Below are 17,070 nucleotides of genomic sequence, written 5' to 3'. Positions count from 1 at the left end.
TCTTTTAGTGTGTGGGTAGGCGTAGGGAGGACCAGTATAGTATACTTGGTTTCTCAAAAGCCTAAAACATGGTTCCCATAATTCTTTCCTTCTTTGGTAGGAGTAGATGGTGTGAGAGTGAGAAATTGGAGAAAAGAAAATCTATAAAATTAGCAGCTCTCTATATAAAATTATGTTTTTATTTGATAAAAGAGTCTTGTGAATAAACTTCAAAACCATCAAAAGTTTCTACATTAAAAACTGAAAATTGGGCTTAAAAGCAAGTAATCCTTGACTATGTCATGTTTTCTTGTGCCTTTAGACCTGATCAAAATAAATTTTGAAAAAATTGGCATTAGACATTTTTATTAACATGTATTATTTTCTATAATAATTTCAAACTTTCTGTCTCTTTTGTCCATTTGTTTGGTTTTTCTTTTTTCTGTTTTTCATTTTTTTTTTTCCGTTTTAATTATTTTGAACTGGGACCTGTAGGTGGCAGTAGGGGAGATAGTGAAAGTGACCAATGGGGAACATCTCCCAGCAGATCTCATCAGCCTGTCCTCAAGGTTAGAACCACTGAGTCGTACAGGATGTGTGTACGTGGATCCTCACCCTACAACAGACAACAATTACACCCAAAGATGGTTGAATTCAATGTTGCTTCCTTTAAAATACAAAAATGTTGGAGACAGACGTTTCACTGATATTTTAAAAGCCTTTCATGAATATGGTGTTGGATGCTGTTTGTCCCTTGAGGGGCCAGTCAGCTCCTATTGTTAGCAATAGGAGTCTATGAGGCATGACTGTAAAGGTAGATTTTAATCTCCTGTACATCATTAACATATATTCTTATTTAACAACATGCCTAAATACTAAGGCTGCACGTAGCACCTCTCCAGGATACTGTTTTGAACAGTGTGAAGCTTTCCATGAAATGAAGCTATTGAGAAATTTTGTCTTATACTTATATTTGAAATTTTCTGTAAGTCCTATGGAACCCCTTCAGCAATCATGACTGTAATTTGGGCTCATCTAGGGTTTACAGAGGACCCCCTGCACAAAGTTGGATGTCGTACATTTTGTACTGCATGCTTTGGGATCCATTTTTATCCTACTTGTAACAAGTGACAGAGTGCATGTTACTGCGATCAAGTCCAGCTGTCTACTGGTGTCTGTATTGTGATACGCATCTTGTTTCATTTCTCCACTTACTAATCAAAAAGCCTGCTTTGCCTCTCTGACTGTAGTTTGCGTTTGGGATGTGATCATAATTTGCTGAAATATTCATTATCTAGCATGATTCCTTAAAACCTTTTGCTGCTTTTTCATAACACTATTAAGAACTGCTTCAGTAAGATCTGTCTTAAGGGATAAGCAATGTTCTGAATTTGGATGCATTTTATTTGCCTCACTTCAGACAGAAGTCAGCCATTTGACTTTTTAACTTCCTAGCCATTTAAAGTCCCAGAAGAATTGTTTTGTGGAAAAAAAAAAAAAATAGAATGCTATTCTCATTTTAATGTGAGAATGGCTTTGGATATATTGATCAGTAATATTTTAGTGCATTTTATTGCCAAAATACAGAATCTGCATCGTTCACTTAGCATTTGCTTGTCATTGTGCTTCTATATTATCAGAAGATATGTTTTATAATTTCAAAAGCCATTTATGTTTCAAATGTATATATAAGTAAGTTACAAATTAGCAGCAGTTACCAGAGTCAAATTACTATTGTGACAGTAATAGGGGGCAAAATGTTGAAGAAGTGATAGAATGAAAATATAAATACTGAAATAACTTCTCCAGTTGGGAAAAATGTATCAGCCTTTACAGGAGGAAAAAAAAAATGTCCATAGAGTAAATTGAAGAACTTGCAAAGTTACTTTAAAATGTATCTGTAAAATATTTGATCAATGACCATATGTTTCAGCAATTTTCACAAATCTGCAGGCCACAAAACTAAGCTACATGCCCATTTCTGAAATTTGGAATTCGTCTGTTTTGCACATGTACAAATTGAAAGTTGATTAGAAGATTCCAGGTGTTTGTAACTGACAAAATATTTCCTTTCTAACTTCGAAGACATAGGCTCACCCGAGATGACGTTTATAGTTATTTACAGGATGTTAGTTAGGTTTCTTTTGAAACCAAGGTTTCATGAGATTGATACCACTTCAGAACACTTTCCCTGATACTCGAGGATCCAGTTATACAAGTTGATGGCCAATTCTCCTGTTTGTAATTGCTGGGCACATAAAGTCAATTTGTGAAGGGGAATGGGGAGGGACATAAACAGTCCAGGATATAGACCCTGTGACAGACCAGAGACGCACAGACCCCTTCCACTAGCCACTGCTCAGCAGACTTCACAAAAACACTCTGGGGGGTGCCCCATGAAGGAGATCTTCTAGGTTCAGCTCAAGGAGCAAGATGGCCAAGTTGGCTGGCTTTAGTTTCAGTGTTTTCTCCCACGAGAATCTCTGAAATCACTTTAAGAAATAGAACAGGAGCAGAAAAAAGGAAACAGAGGGAGAAAAGTGTCCGTCTACTTTCATTGTAAAATCTGTTCATACACTTTTTTAAAGTAGCCTTAAAATGTAAATATTATCATCTGTATGATCCTATTCATCTTTTCTTAAAAGGTAGTAAATGCAAGTTTGCAGAAGCAGCAATCTGGAGTTCTCTAATCAAACAATTTCCTTAACCAATTTATACATGGGCTACAAGCATGAAATCTCGCTTGGTATTTTTGAGCTGAAGATAAATCTGGACACAAACGACTTTACATTTCAGATGGAGTCTGTGTTGTGTCTATATGGATGAGCAATTTAAGTATCCTATGACAGATCTAATCATTTCAATTATCTTGAAGATCAGTACTGATTGGCGGGAGGAGATTGCTCTTTTGATCGTTCTAGTTGAAAAGCTGATCCATGGGTGGTCATGCATGGGTTCTGCCTCCCAGCATTTAGCAGTTAGAATGAAAATCACCAAGAAACTAGACAGCGAGAGCTTTGTTTAGAACCAAAGGCTTCAGTGAGTCTAGGCATTTAAATGAGTTATTATTATGTTTTCCCTCCCCCTGCTCAATGTTCTTGCTTTTCAATTTTAAACAACAGCGAGCCCCAGGCCATGTGCTACATCGAGACGTCCAACCTGGACGGTGAAACAAACCTGAAAATTAGGCAGGTAAGATCTAATTTAGGGTTATGTACTATTTGCTGATTGATTAGACGGAATCAAGAGCTTTATTTCTGTTACTGTCTTGAGTTGAAGTAATCCCAACTGGAAATACTTTCTCATCGAGCCACGATGACGATACCTCAAGTATAATGAAAAGCTCAGATTTGCTTGCCTGATTAACTGTGGTCCATCATCTAGATGCTCTTTGCAATATTTTTAATATTTTATGTAATAGGCAACACTGATAATAATATTAGTACTGAGTTCTTTGACAGGGGTGCATGTATTTATTTTCCCTATTCCTCTAGACCAAATCATAGTGTGGCTTTGCCATATTGAAAAGACAGTGTTTCCATTGCTTGTTCTAAAAGTCTCGCTAATCTCAGGGAATAGTTTTAGATTTCTGTATTGGCTTCATATACCATCCCTGACAGAAAGCAAGAGTCATTGAAAGGGACTTTAAAAAATGTACTCTCTTGGGTTCTAGGTGAAGGATGAAGATGACAGGGGGAAGGTTGGGATATGGCAAAAATAGGTCATCAGAGCACCCAAACTCAGAGTGCCCCGGGAAGCAGGGGCCCATCCACTTCCTGCTAGTAGAATCTAGTAGGCCAGAGGAAAGAACTATTTCTGAGTTTTCCTTCTCTGTGAACTAAAAGAACAGAAACATACTGACTCTTCTTTGGATGTAGATTCTATTTAGTTTGCATTTTTTTTTTTTTTTTTTTTTTTTTGGAGATTCAGCAGACAGACTATACTGCTAAATATTAATTTTATTTTTGGAAGCAAATAGTTCTTTGAGGACTTCACCGTATCTCTGTGCACAAATTTATGGCCTCAAATACATTTTCCAACTTTCACAAAAGCTGCCCTACTCTTGGGTTCAAGCAGAGAGGAAGGTATCCCCTTAATTATGATCTGGCAAAGAGTATTGTATAAGGGGGGGGAGACTTGCTCATAAAATAGTAGGATTTCTTAGATCTTAAGGCCTAGATGAATCAGAATCCCCTCCCTCCCACATGTAATTCATTTAATCTTTTGCTTATTTAAAAATTTCTAAACAGGGCTTACCGGCAACATCAGATATAAAAGACATTGACAGTTTGATGAGACTTTCTGGCAGAATCGAGTGTGAAAGTCCAAACAGACATCTGTACGATTTTGTTGGAAACTTAAGGCTTGAAGGACATAGGTACGTAAAATTGGGCCTCATAAAAACACAGAACTCACTATGTCTCAGGTGTGTTGCTGAGTGTTTTCCAAGCCTAGGTACATATCTCTATTTTCATGCTCTAAGTCTGAATGCTGAAAACCTCTTTCTTAAGCATTTCTATATTACTTTCCACCAAGAGTCTTTTTGCAGAAATCGTAGCTTTTAATACCATGCATATGGCACCGCTGAAGACTTCCTCAGGATTCCTGCCAAACTGACAGCTGGATGTTTTCAGGGACATGCCAGGCTTCTGGCATGAATACTTGTGTTGTAGGCCTATGTGCAGTCTCCATGGCTTGGGTCCTTATCTGTGATCGGTGGGTGCCTCAAGGAGTTTAGAGTCTACCCCCAAGGATACTGGATAATTTCTTGTCTTCTTCTCTGTGTCATTTCATAGGCTGTTTTCTAGGCCATGTTATCATGTGTAGTTATCTCTGCCATTACCTACCTCCTGCTCTTCTTCTCTTCCCACTTCTGTTCCCTGCCTCTTCCTTCGTTGATTCAACCAGTATTAATTAAGCACCTCGTGGGCTAGGCTAGTTACAGGCGTTAAGGAGACTGCAACGAACAAAAGAGATAAATACACATGCCCTTGTGAGCTTACTTTTCTTGCAGTAAGGGAAGGGCAAACAGACAAACAATAAAATGATACACAAGAAGATTTTATACAGCATTAGAGCGTGATAAAAGCTTTGGGGAAAAAAATAGCACAGGACAAGCCAGATTAGGAGTCCTTGGGAGGGAATAACTTGGAGGTAGGACTGTTCTAGTAAGCCTCATTCAGCAGGTAACATTTGAGCCAGGGGAATGGGAAGTGAGGAAGTTAGCCATTCATATATCTGAAGGGAGAGGATTCCAGACAGAAGGAATAGTCCCAGCAAATTACTGGTTATTCTATCACCTTAAAGTGGGAAAGTACCTGGAGTAGTTATTAAATTTCAGGGAAGCCAGTGTGGTTGGAGTGACGTCACCAAGGAAGAGTGGGAAAAGAAAGACCATGCAAGGCTTTGAAGTCTATTGGGGGCGGTGTTACTCTGGGTGAAATGGGAATCCATTAGAGGGCTTGGAGGGAGGGGATATCAGCCGTTCAGTTTGGGACTTAATACGTTTGTGTCGGGGAAGCAGATGGATATGTAAGCCTGAAGTTTGGGATAGAGGCCTGGGTCATGAGGTAAATGTGGGAATTGTGGGCATAGATAATTAAAGCCTTGGAAGTAGAAGAAATCACTGAGGGTGAAAGGGTGTAGATAGAAAGGTGAGGTATCCCAAGGATTGTCCTGAGATTCTGCAACATTAAGGATGAGAAAAGAGGAGGGACCAGCAAAAGAGACCAAAATCAGGTTGGTAGGAAGGAAGCCGAGATAGTGAGGAAACTGCCACGGTAGAGGGAGTGACTAAAGTGGGTCCTTGTTGTTGCTGGCCAAGTGCGGTGAGGCTGAGAAATAACGGTTGGATGTAGTGAGTAGAAATCCTTGAACTTGGTTAGAACAAGTAGAGCCTGATGAAGTGAATCTGAGATAGGGGAAGGAGTTGAAAATACCAGGTTTAGACAGATTTTCGGAGGAGGCTTGCTGCAAAAGGGAGCAGAAATGGAGCAGCACTTGGCAGGAAGGGTGGATCTTTCTGGTTTCCCTCTTCTTCTTCCCTTCTCTCCTCCCCGGGCTCCTTTACAATACACCTTATCTCCCGGGTGGATGTAGTGGCTAGCTAAATGCACTAGTTCATTCCACCAGCCTGAGAGATGGACAATGATTTCATTATTTGGTAATTGCATTATTACAGTACTTGAATTCTAAAGGACATTTGAAATACACCCTAAACTGTCCCCCTCATTCAGATCCACCAAAAGCTTTCTTGTAATATGTGAAGTAATTATATATTGTTCTAAAATTTGCACAGAGTGACCTCACAGAGTGAACATATGGTTATAGACTAATAATAGAGTTGGTCCTTTATATAAGTAATGTTTCTATAGTCTGACATTCCTAACTGGCCAGCTTCCATCTCTTATCAGTTCCCCATCAAAATCAATGCCAAGCAGATCCACGCAGTGGAAAAGAAACTTGGTATGATCGTGCCAAGATTTAGGGTACAGATAGAATTTATATAATATGCTTTAAAATATATGAAACATGGAAACATACCTTTGTATTTATAGCACATTTGACGTTTACAGTGATTACCCAGAGCTCTTGGAGCCCCTTTCTTTGGAATGAGTGTTCTTTGATTCCATTATTAAGGATGAGAGTCATTGTCTAATGCCAGAATTTTTGCGATTTCAACTCTGATGAAATCTAATAACTAACTCTTGTTGAATCCTTGTAATTGAAAAGTAGTATTTTTTTGTCCTTTGAAGAGATTGTACCTAATTCCAATCCACACCATAAATGCTGAGCTGACAACTGTCCTATTAGACTCCACTGTATACGTAAGGAACAGTTGGCACCTATGTACCCCAGAGCATAGTCTAGCAGCTTCCCAAGAACTTCTTGGAAATTTGCTTTAGGCCCAAGGTCCCCTCCCAACTCTGAAATGCACGCCAAATCTTGAGGTATACACAAAAGGGGGGTTCCCTTCCAGATGGGTTTGAGAGGCATGCTGTTGTGCAGAAGGAATGAGAATTATAGATGCTGTGTTCTTTTTCTAAATAGGCATATGCTTTTTCCTAGGGGTTTATTTAAGTAGAGGCCTTTAGGTGAGGTTATTACCCACCCATCTGGATTGACTTCACCTGAGCCAGTGACTTTTGCATAGTTCCTGAAAGAAGGTCTAAGGCCCAAGCCGTTACTGGCTCTAGACACCTACCAGGCCGTAAAAATTTCAAAATCGCAAATTGCGTAAAAATCGCAAAAATGAAAGATTCAACCTCACTTTACCTCTACTGGCCAAGAAGTTCTGTGTTCTCTGGAGACTTTTCTTAGGAGGCTTCCTTCTTTTTCCAGAAGTTTGGGGATTTTTCTGATGAATTTTTCTTTATATTTGACATTTCTTTCTTGCTTTTCTTAATACTAAAATGAAGACCTAGTGCTAGGAATCTTTGAGCCGTTACATCTCATATAGTACATTTCCATCAAGAATCCCACTACATCTGTGATGGCTTGTACCTTTGTGATATCTTTGTGTGAGGTTGTGTCAACCAAACAACCTACCATAGTGGATAGTTTTACCAAGAACCCACAGAAGACCCAACGTGGCCTTCATTCATGAAAAAATGTGGTTTAAATTATATGGAATGGCTATCCTCAATATGCTGTCACTTCAGAGAAATGTTAAAGACATAGATGCTTACCATTGATTGGAAACTTTTTCACAGTTCTTGGAGAATTGATATTCAAATATAATAAATTACCCTAGAGATTTTAAATACAGGACTTACCTCTATAGGGCAGGGATGGCATTGCAAATGTATGATGAGATCTGTGTATTTACCTTGCCTTGTCTATTTTTTGAACCTTTATAATGCACAAAGCTATTTATAATTAGGCGTGGGAGAGGGAGCACATCCCCTAACCTCACCACTTCCAAACATCTCAGAAACCTAAACAGACTTACTAAATCAGGAAAAGTCTTAAATAGGTTTGAAAATTAGCCTCTGAATCCCAAAACATTGCCTACTATCTTGGATTGTGAAGTTGTAGGAAATGGCTGGTTTGGTGGTGAGGAGAAGCAACTGAAATGCATCTCTCCAGCTGTCCTTGTGTAAAACAAATTATTCGTACTGGTAGGAAAATTACTTCTTTTTCTAAAAATAAGGTAAATGTGAGAAGGGCTGGCTATTTTAATAGCAGAACCTCCATTGGAACTCTGTAGTAGCTGTAGAATTCTTAAGCACTTTAGAAAATGTTGTTTCTAATGTCAACATCATCTGTCATAGCACTGTCCCCCTGGGAGCAGATCAGATTCTTCTTCGAGGCGCCCAGTTGAGAAATACACAGTGGGTTCATGGAATAGTTGTCTACACTGGACATGACACCAAGCTGATGCAGGTGGGATTTTTTATCTATGAAAAACCTTGTGGATCTATTCTCTTGAAAATGTGCTATTTGTAGCTCTTTATGCAGTAGTCCCAAATATAGGAGACCCATCTGTCACAGACTCCTGAGCCCTACTCTTTACATTCAGAATCTCATTCTTCAGTGTTTAGGGCCATAAAATGGCTCATGTGCACAAGAATACTGGAAAGTTTCATTCGAGAACAACAATGCATGAACTGTTAATGATTTCTTGTATTGATTCCATTTACTCTAACAGGTTGATACTATTGTCTATGCAATGACATGTTCTACATGAAAGTAGTCTGTGTTCTACATGAAAGTATTTATCTCATAATCTTGTTTTAAGACTGTGATCAAATTTTATAACTGTTTTCATTTTTTCATAAAATTAAAAGAAGGATTTGTGAGCCAAATGTTGACCCCATTTTGCTAACATTTTTATGTTAAGCCGTTTTTAATGGAGAGAAACCGCCATTACTGATTCCACCATAACCATAATGATTCGACCTCTCACCATTCTATAAATTCTGTCAACCATTATTTTATATCTATTATGACAGATTTAATTTTCTGTTCTATAGATGCCTTGGTTAGCATGATCGTTTTTATCATTGACCAAAGCTGAGGAGACTGACGTCCGTTATTCTTTATAACCAGGACTACTTAGACCATTGCTGTGATCAGTAAAACAGTTACTGAACACCACCAGAAATCTGGAAACCAGAGGTCCTTCAAATGGGACCTTCATATTTTGTAACTTCCAAGGGTTAGGGGTACAGAGGCCACCTTCTCTGCCTCTCTTCCTGAGCTGAGCTGCCAAGTGCCTCTCCTCTACCCTCTTTGCTTCAGTAGTCAAGTAACGCCTTCTTCATCTTCCCCGCCACAATGACAAATTTATGTCTCTAAAAGGAGTACTATTTCCTTCTCTTCTTCTTCTTATTTTATATCCTAGAAAAAGGCTTGAGGTATAGTGGACTAAAGGGAGAAAAAAAAATAGATGGTTAACATTTGACAACTTATTACAGCTGTGATTTTTTTCTGTATAATTTTCAAGTGTCTACCCATGTCTAGATTTTGAGTTGTGACTGACTTTGTCATCTTCATCAAAATACCAAATAGACATTATTCAATGAATGTGTACACAATTTTTTTATTGCTCATCTTGTCTCTTTTTACAGAATTCAACAAGTCCACCACTTAAACTCTCAAATGTGGAACGGATTACAAATGTACAAATTTTGATTTTATTTTGTATCTTAATTGCCATGTCTCTTATCTGTTCTGTGGGCTCAGCCATTTGGAATCGGAGGCATTCTGGAAAGGACTGGTATCTCAACCTAAATTGTAAGCATTATAGGGCCTGTTATATTTATTTTTTTCTTTCATTAAAACATGCATTTGTTTCATGCTGATGGGATTTCCTATAATTCCTAAAGAGAAAACCTTGTTGGCAAGATAACTGGGCATTTAATTTTTATGTTTCAATGCAGTTTCCAGTAAAAGAAAGTAAAATGTCGCTAGAGTCTCCAAAATATCAGAATCCTTAAAAATGATCACTCTAGAGTAGTATAAAATGTTTGTTCATTTATATTATTTTCATTAATGTTATTCGTTCTTTAAAAATATTTTAACACAGGTGGTAGGATGGTTACCTGGTGAAGAAATCAGATTGATTATATTTAAAGCACCAGAAATAGAGCACATGCTTATAAAAAGTTTAAATTGAATATCCTTTCATTTGAACTCATGAATGCAGTAAATTCCATGTTAATGGTCATCTTATCTTAGGGAAAGCCTGTTAAATATGGTCTTTTTGGACCATCTGTCCTTTTAGTATTGTGGGATTAATGTACCATCCCTGAATATTTCTGGAAAATAAGTTTGCATTGCCTTTTAATGAGTACTTAACCAATAAATACTTAATTTCCAGAAGCGTGAAAACAAATTCTAGTAAACCTTATAGCAAAATCGATTTTTTTTTTCAGTTTTTATCCTATTGATTTTTAGTTTTGTGGCTATTCCAACTTTCTTTTTTAACATTGATTTATGATTTCAACATCGGAACTGTTATGACTCCCATTGGTTTGTTTCTTCATATACTTCACAGTGTGTCTGCCATAGCGGTTCTATTTTCATTATCAAAGAGGCAGGGTGTCATTTACCTAGAGAACAGCCCTACATTGTTTTGACTATTTGGATTAGTTTTGCTGCTGTTTTGTCTGATTGCTTTTAAGTCATGCTTTATAAATCAAAGGTGCTTTTTAAATAATTTACATAAAAATGATTTTGCCCAGTGGAGATTTTATATTTATAAACCCACAATCCTGTCCCTGATATCTCTAAACTTCCTGTGTGGAACAGGATTTGAAACACTGGGCAGTGCTTTCATTTGTTAGTCCATTATGAAGTTCTTAATAGTACTACCAACGTACTGATCCGTCTTGAATGTATTTGAGAATAAGGATATGCTATCAGCACAGTGTTCCTCCCAAACTATCTAGAGATGTTGTGTAATATGGAAAACTTCTGTTATGCTGAAGTTCTGGTCAACACAAATGAAATACTTGAAACTACAAATGACTTTCTTCCCACCTCCCTCAACAGATGGTGGTGCTAATAATTTTGGACTGAATTTCTTGACCTTCATCATCCTTTTCAACAATCTCATTCCAATCAGCTTACTGGTTACATTAGAAGTGGTGAAATTTACCCAGGCATACTTCATAAATTGGGTAAATATGAATTACTGTTTTTCATCATTCTAAATATATGTTTTGTCTTTTTTTTGATAGGGTCTTTTGAGGATTTTAATTTTTTTTTAAAAGATTTTATTTATTTATTTGACAGAGATCACAAGTAGTCAGAGAGGCAGGCGGAGGGTGGGAGGAAGCAGGAGGAGGGTGGGGGGAAGCAGGCTCCCTGCTGAGCAGAGAACCTGATGTGGGGCTTGATCCCAGGACCCTGGGATCATGACCTGAGCCGAAAGCAGAGGCTTTAACCCACTGAGCCACCCAGACGCCCCCAAGGATTTTAATGTTTTTTAAGTAATCTCTACACTCAATGCGGGGCTCAAACTCAAGACCCCAAGATCAAGAGTTTTGTGCTCCACTGACTGAATCAGCTGGGCAGTCCCCTCATAGTGTCCTTTGATCTCTCTGAAACAAAATCTTAATGATACTTTCCCTTTTATTGACTGCAAGATGGCATTTCAAAATATTTTTAACTCTAATATGATGATAAATTCATTTGACATGTAAAAATCAATAGCAAAAACTCTTTATCTTAAAATCACACAAGTTTATAGATTAGACATTCTGGGGAACTAAGTCTCCAGTTAAGAAAACCTATTTGGGGTTATATAATAGTCTTGGGGAAAAGGAGAACCATGAGGTTGAGAGTTAAAATATCTGGATTATCATTGTAGTTCTATAATTACTAGCTGTGTGAACTTTGCCAAGCCACTTGACTTATTTGAGACTTATTATCTTGGGCCTTTAGACAGGAATGATAAAACGTGCTTTACCAGCATCTCACAGTGGTAATACAGAGCAAAGGAATCTCACAGCATAGCAAACAGCCTCCTAAACAATGAAGTGCTCTAGAAATAACACTCTTCACTGCTTGTTACAACCAGGCTGTCAGTCTTGTTTTATATACCTATGTAGTTTATTTTTCCCCCACTGTAAACAAATTCAGCTGTGCTTAATTTTTTTCTTCTTGAATTTTTTTAATCTTGGAAAAATGTGCTGGACATCTGTTCCCTAAATATTTTGTTTATACAATGTGTTGTTCTTAGTTTTATTTTACCAAAGTTAAAATTAATGAATTTATGTAAATTAAATAAACCTTCAGACTTAATCTGCCAGAAAGTTGAATTTTTCTTTTATTTTGGGAAATTTGGGTATTATCTTTTGAAGTTATTTTTTAAAATTATTTAAAAGTCTTTCAAGAGAACAATATTAGGATTTTTAAAAAATATAACTGAGGATGCTTTTGCCACTGCTCACTACCTTCCCATGGTAAGTGATCCACCTCACCTGTCAAATTGTCTAATTCATTGGTACAAGCCCAGTAGAATTTAGAAATCTAAAATGAGCTGCAGGTGTGGCTTATTTCATGCAGGAAATGTGTTGCTGAAAAATTATGTAGTAACATTTGTGTAAATACAATGAAAACCTATTGAGGTTTCCCACTTTGCAATAAGAAATCGTAAGGTGACTCATTTTGAAAATCAAATAACTAGTTAGTCACTTTATTATTTTGTACTTGGATTTTTTAAAGTAATATTTGCTTCAAATAATGACATAATTTGAGTATTGGAGGAGGCCAGCAGGCTTATGCTATTCAACCACATTTCTATTGTACAGAGATTCGATAACATTGCTGACAGGACTCTTACCAGCCAGCAATTCCATGAGTAGAAATGAGATCAGTAACTGCCCCCCCTTTGATACTGATCTTTTAGGAAAATGTCTAATCTTGTTTCTGAATGATAACTTTGCAAAGTATTAGAATTCAGGTAGGGTGCCTGGGTGGCTCAATTGGTTAAGCATCCCACTCTTGGTTTTGGTTCAGGCTGTGATCTCAGGGTCGTGAGATCGAGCCCAGCATTGGGCTCCGTGCTCAGGATGGAGTCTTGCCTGAGATTTTCTCTCTCCCCCCACTAGCATGCACTCTCTCTCTCTCTCTCAAATAAATAAATCTTCAAACAAAAACAAAGAACTCGGCTGCATGCCTTTTCTTCTATCACCTCTTCCCCATCTCCTTCTGTTCCTTATCAGACTTGATGATCAAGGAAGTCCAGCTTACTCCCCGTTCCATTCATTCCTCTTTGAACATGGCTTAATAGCCTTCTTAGAACAAGGCTCCTACAAGTCAACAGCCTACTTCAGAACTGAGGCAGATCAGTCTGAAATGCAGACGTGGGAAAGACCAGATTTGTCCTTTTCCTTTGACTTGTAAAAATCTGTTAACCCTGACTTGGCAATAAAATAGTGTACTCTGGAAAATACTACTTCTTATAGGCGTAAGAGTCATGCCTCATATTGTTTGGGTACAGAACAAGTACAAATTGGTACAAAAGCTGTACATTTTTGTTTAGGTTTTGAGAAGTGCACTCCTTCTGCTTTCAAGTATATGCACTGGAAGGAAGCAGATCCAAGAAAGTATAACCAGATAGAATCTCTTAGGTAATTTTCCTAGGGGTTTAAAAATCTTCATTATTTGAGCAATGTTCATGCTCTTATTTTAGCTGCATTAAGTACTTATGTTGTGTCAGATGCTTTAGGAAGAACTTCACGTACATTATTTTATTTAATCCTTGCCACACGTCACCTATCTAGAAAATGGTAGAATTATGAAAAAATTCAAGATTACCTGATTGCAGAGATACACTCTGATTGCCATGCTGTCCTGCCCTTCCTATGAAATATAATATTCTCTACTGAGTACTTTTCAGGGAAATCAACTGAAATGGTGTAGAATGGCCAGAGATGAGAGTGGCTTCATGTTTTCATGTTATAACTCACTAGTTAAAGAAAATTTCAGTCAATCTCTTGTTACCAATTACATTTAGTAATTTCTTTTATTTAAAAATAAAAAGGATCTCGATATGCACTACGAACCCACAGACACTGCTGCTATGGCTCGAACGTCGAATCTGAACGAGGAACTTGGCCAGGTAAACTGAATTTCTTGTTGATATGTTAAATGGGACGTCAGATTCATTGTCATTTCTGCCATAGGTGGCAACTTCATATGAATTGACAGCTCCTAATTTCCCATTATTTGGATAATCTGCATAAATACATGTTAGTACATAATTACCATTTTTAGTAAACGAAGTTTTAAAAACATTTAAAATCTATTTTGCTCTCAGATAAGGTATTACACGAAGGGATTTCCTTCAGCATATAATCTAGTTAGTAGTAAAGTATTGGCTATTTTTGAGTGATAAACTCTCAGTATTAAAATTGCTCATAGCTTTTGACCAGAAAGGAAGAAAAAGTTAACTTGATCACTGATGCTATGTAAGTCAAAGTATGAAAGTGATCAAACAGGAATTTTAGATTTATAATTCATACTGCATTCACATATATGTATATCTTTGTAATCCATATTTACATACTAGCTCAGGAAAAATTCTTATTCTGTATTCTTGCCATTTGCTATTTCTTTTCAAATAGCATTTCTGCCAGAATTATCCTTTTTCGTACCAATCTGGATGTTATATGAAGTTAATTGCACAAGCCTTTACTAATTCTGTAATTGTTATGGTGAGAAATCCTGGTAGATGTTTTAGTGCTCCATAAATGTTAAGTCACAGTAGTGGCAATTTCTAGTGGAAATTCAGACCATGTTAAGGCAGATTTCTGTATGGCTGCGGTTTTTCTAGCATCTTGATAGTCTTTATGGTTCATACATGAAATGATTCATTGCTAAAATACTAAAAAAAAAAAAAAAAGTCGAACATATTTGTTAATGAATGCAAAGAAAATCATCAATTAATAGCCTTCATTGTGCCCATATAATATAACAAGATGGATAAAAAGAATTATTTAAGGGGCATTTTTCCCCCTCTGTGAAAGACTGACCAAAAAAGACTTCTGAAATTTTAATGAGAAATTTTAAACTTTTTTTTTTAGGTAAAATACATATTCTCTGACAAAACTGGTACTCTGACCTGCAATGTAATGCAGTTTAAGAAGTGCACCATAGCTGGAGTTGCTTATGGGTAAGTTTTTTCCCCCCTTTAATTAGAATGTGAAATACACATTTAATTAGTGCTAATAGTTTGGCATGTTTTGAGAGTTCTTACTAGTGGAAATTTTTTTTTTTTACATAAAAAGCCCCTGTTTTAACTTTAGCATACACGTATGTTTTGTGTTACAGTTTGAAATTGTTTTTCGTTTGGAATTACCTATGAGGTGGAGGTTCTACCCAGTAGTATTTCTGTGTTTGGAGTTTGCTAAAGGTCTCTATCTTGCCCTGGTCATGAAGTAAAAATACAGTGTCCGCTACATTGCCATGAAGTTAGAGTACAATGTCGTAATAACATACTGAGTGTCCTTGGGTAGTTTTCAACGATGTTAAAATATTGTTGTTTCTCTGATAGTTGCGCCTTTGATTTGCTTTTTCTTTTATTGTCTCTCCTCTTTGCAATCACAAGCAATCTAAATTTCTGACGGTGGGAAGAAGGTAGGACATGAAACTCTGAAATCTAGTGTGTAATGTGTAATACCCTCAGAAACTTTTATCAGGCTCCTAATGTCCTTTACAATATGCTTGTTAAGAGTCCATTTATTTCTTTCTTTGAGTTATGTTTACCTAAATCCTTCAAAAGCCTTCTTTCTGAAATACTTTTTAGGATAATGTGACTAAATTAATCTGTACATTTCCAAAAAGGATGTGATCAAAAGATGAAACTTTCCTTGGTTGGAGTGACCTTGACCATGACCTATTAACAAATTCTCCGACTATCCTTATCTATAAGTGAGACTGGGAAATACCGATCCCTCAACCATTTAAGCAAGAGCACTTTCGTTTGGGTTTTCTGGTTTGTACTCACTCTTTCCCACTCATACTCTGTCTCCAAACAGTAAGCTAGTATAAAAATAATGTATTGAATTTTGAAAACGCCTTAGTTAAAATTACAAATAAATAACCATTTGGTAAAAAATTCTAGAAGCAATGGTTATTCCTATACAAGGGTCTACGAGAGAAGTAGATGGAGGCAGATACCCTATTCTTTGGGTTAGCAGATAGTGTGACTAAAATTGACTTTAAACTGTATGTGTAAATGAAGCTGAAAAGACATTTGATTGAATGGCTTTTTCACACTTTGGGAAGATGGGATGTTAATTTAAGAAGCATACTTACTGTTTCCAGGGCTGGATACCATTTTGTATCTTTCCTCTTTATCTGAAGTTCTCCCAACTCCCCTAGGAAAGGCTGTCGTTACTCCTCCCCGCCACTTGCTACCAGCCTTGTAATTTGGTTAGCTGCCCTAGAGGGGGACAGGCAGCCATACTTGTCGATGTCATGCATATTTGACCCACAGGTATGCCAGGTAAGAGAAGGAGAGGCAGACTGTAATTCTGGAGTGTGTTGTATTATCCTTTGCTGACAGACTCGTGAAGACTGTTTTATAAAAATTCTGCATTCATAAGTGAATTTGTTTTTACTTTGCCAGTTTCCAATTGAACAATCAAGTTCTTTAAATGAGTAAATATTGATTGTGAACTTACCAGAACAGAAAGCTAGAATGAGATCTAGCCTGTCTCCTGCGTTCAGTCAAGTTTTTTCTTATTCTTGCAACAAGCCCTTAAACACGTCCAGGCACTAGTTCTAAAGAGCAGTGTTCTTTCTGGATCTGTTGGTGATATTATCATTGACAACCCTTATGTGATAGGGTCGGTTTGAGACTGGTAAATATTAAAGAAGTATTAAGAGTTAAGAACGGTCATCATTTAGATTAAGTTTCCAGAAAAACAATTTTTCTCTTGGGCAAATAATATCTCTTAATATTGAGGGGCAGTCATAAGATATGACCTCTAGTTCTAGCTTTGTCACTAACTACCATGAAACTATCAGTAATTCCTTTCAAATATTCCAAATTCCTTAAACTGAGGAGAGTGAGAGAAGATAATCTCTAAAGTCGTTTTCCAGGTATAAAATTCTAGATATAAAAAAACGTAA

General features: G+C 37.0%; 1 protein-coding gene across 4 annotated transcripts in view; it reads left to right on the top strand.

Moving 5' to 3' along the window:
- ATP8A1 (ATPase phospholipid transporting 8A1) overlaps nucleotides 1-17,070 on the top strand; it is a 231,369-nt gene that overhangs the window by 69,922 nt on the left and 144,377 nt on the right. For 3 of the 4 annotated variants that reach the window (XM_047719195.1, XM_047719198.1, XM_047719199.1), the window contains 7 exons: nucleotides 3,102-3,171; nucleotides 4,230-4,357; nucleotides 8,253-8,364; nucleotides 9,552-9,717; nucleotides 10,978-11,105; nucleotides 13,976-14,053; nucleotides 15,018-15,106. In XM_047719195.1, the coding sequence (XP_047575151.1) occupies nucleotides 3,102-3,171; nucleotides 4,230-4,357; nucleotides 8,253-8,364; nucleotides 9,552-9,717; nucleotides 10,978-11,105; nucleotides 13,976-14,053; nucleotides 15,018-15,106 (771 nt within the window). Of the gene's footprint in view, nucleotides 1-474; nucleotides 549-3,101; nucleotides 3,172-4,229; nucleotides 4,358-8,252; nucleotides 8,365-9,551; nucleotides 9,718-10,977; nucleotides 11,106-13,975; nucleotides 14,054-15,017; nucleotides 15,107-17,070 lie in introns of all 4 variants that reach the window. The other variant, XM_047719196.1, reaches the window with a different exon arrangement.

Source organism: Lutra lutra, chromosome 2 (genome assembly GCF_902655055.1).
Source record: "Lutra lutra chromosome 2, mLutLut1.2, whole genome shotgun sequence".
In the NCBI taxonomy this organism is placed as follows: Eukaryota; Metazoa; Chordata; class Mammalia; order Carnivora; family Mustelidae; genus Lutra; species Lutra lutra.
This window is presented reverse-complemented; position numbering and strand designations above follow the sequence as displayed.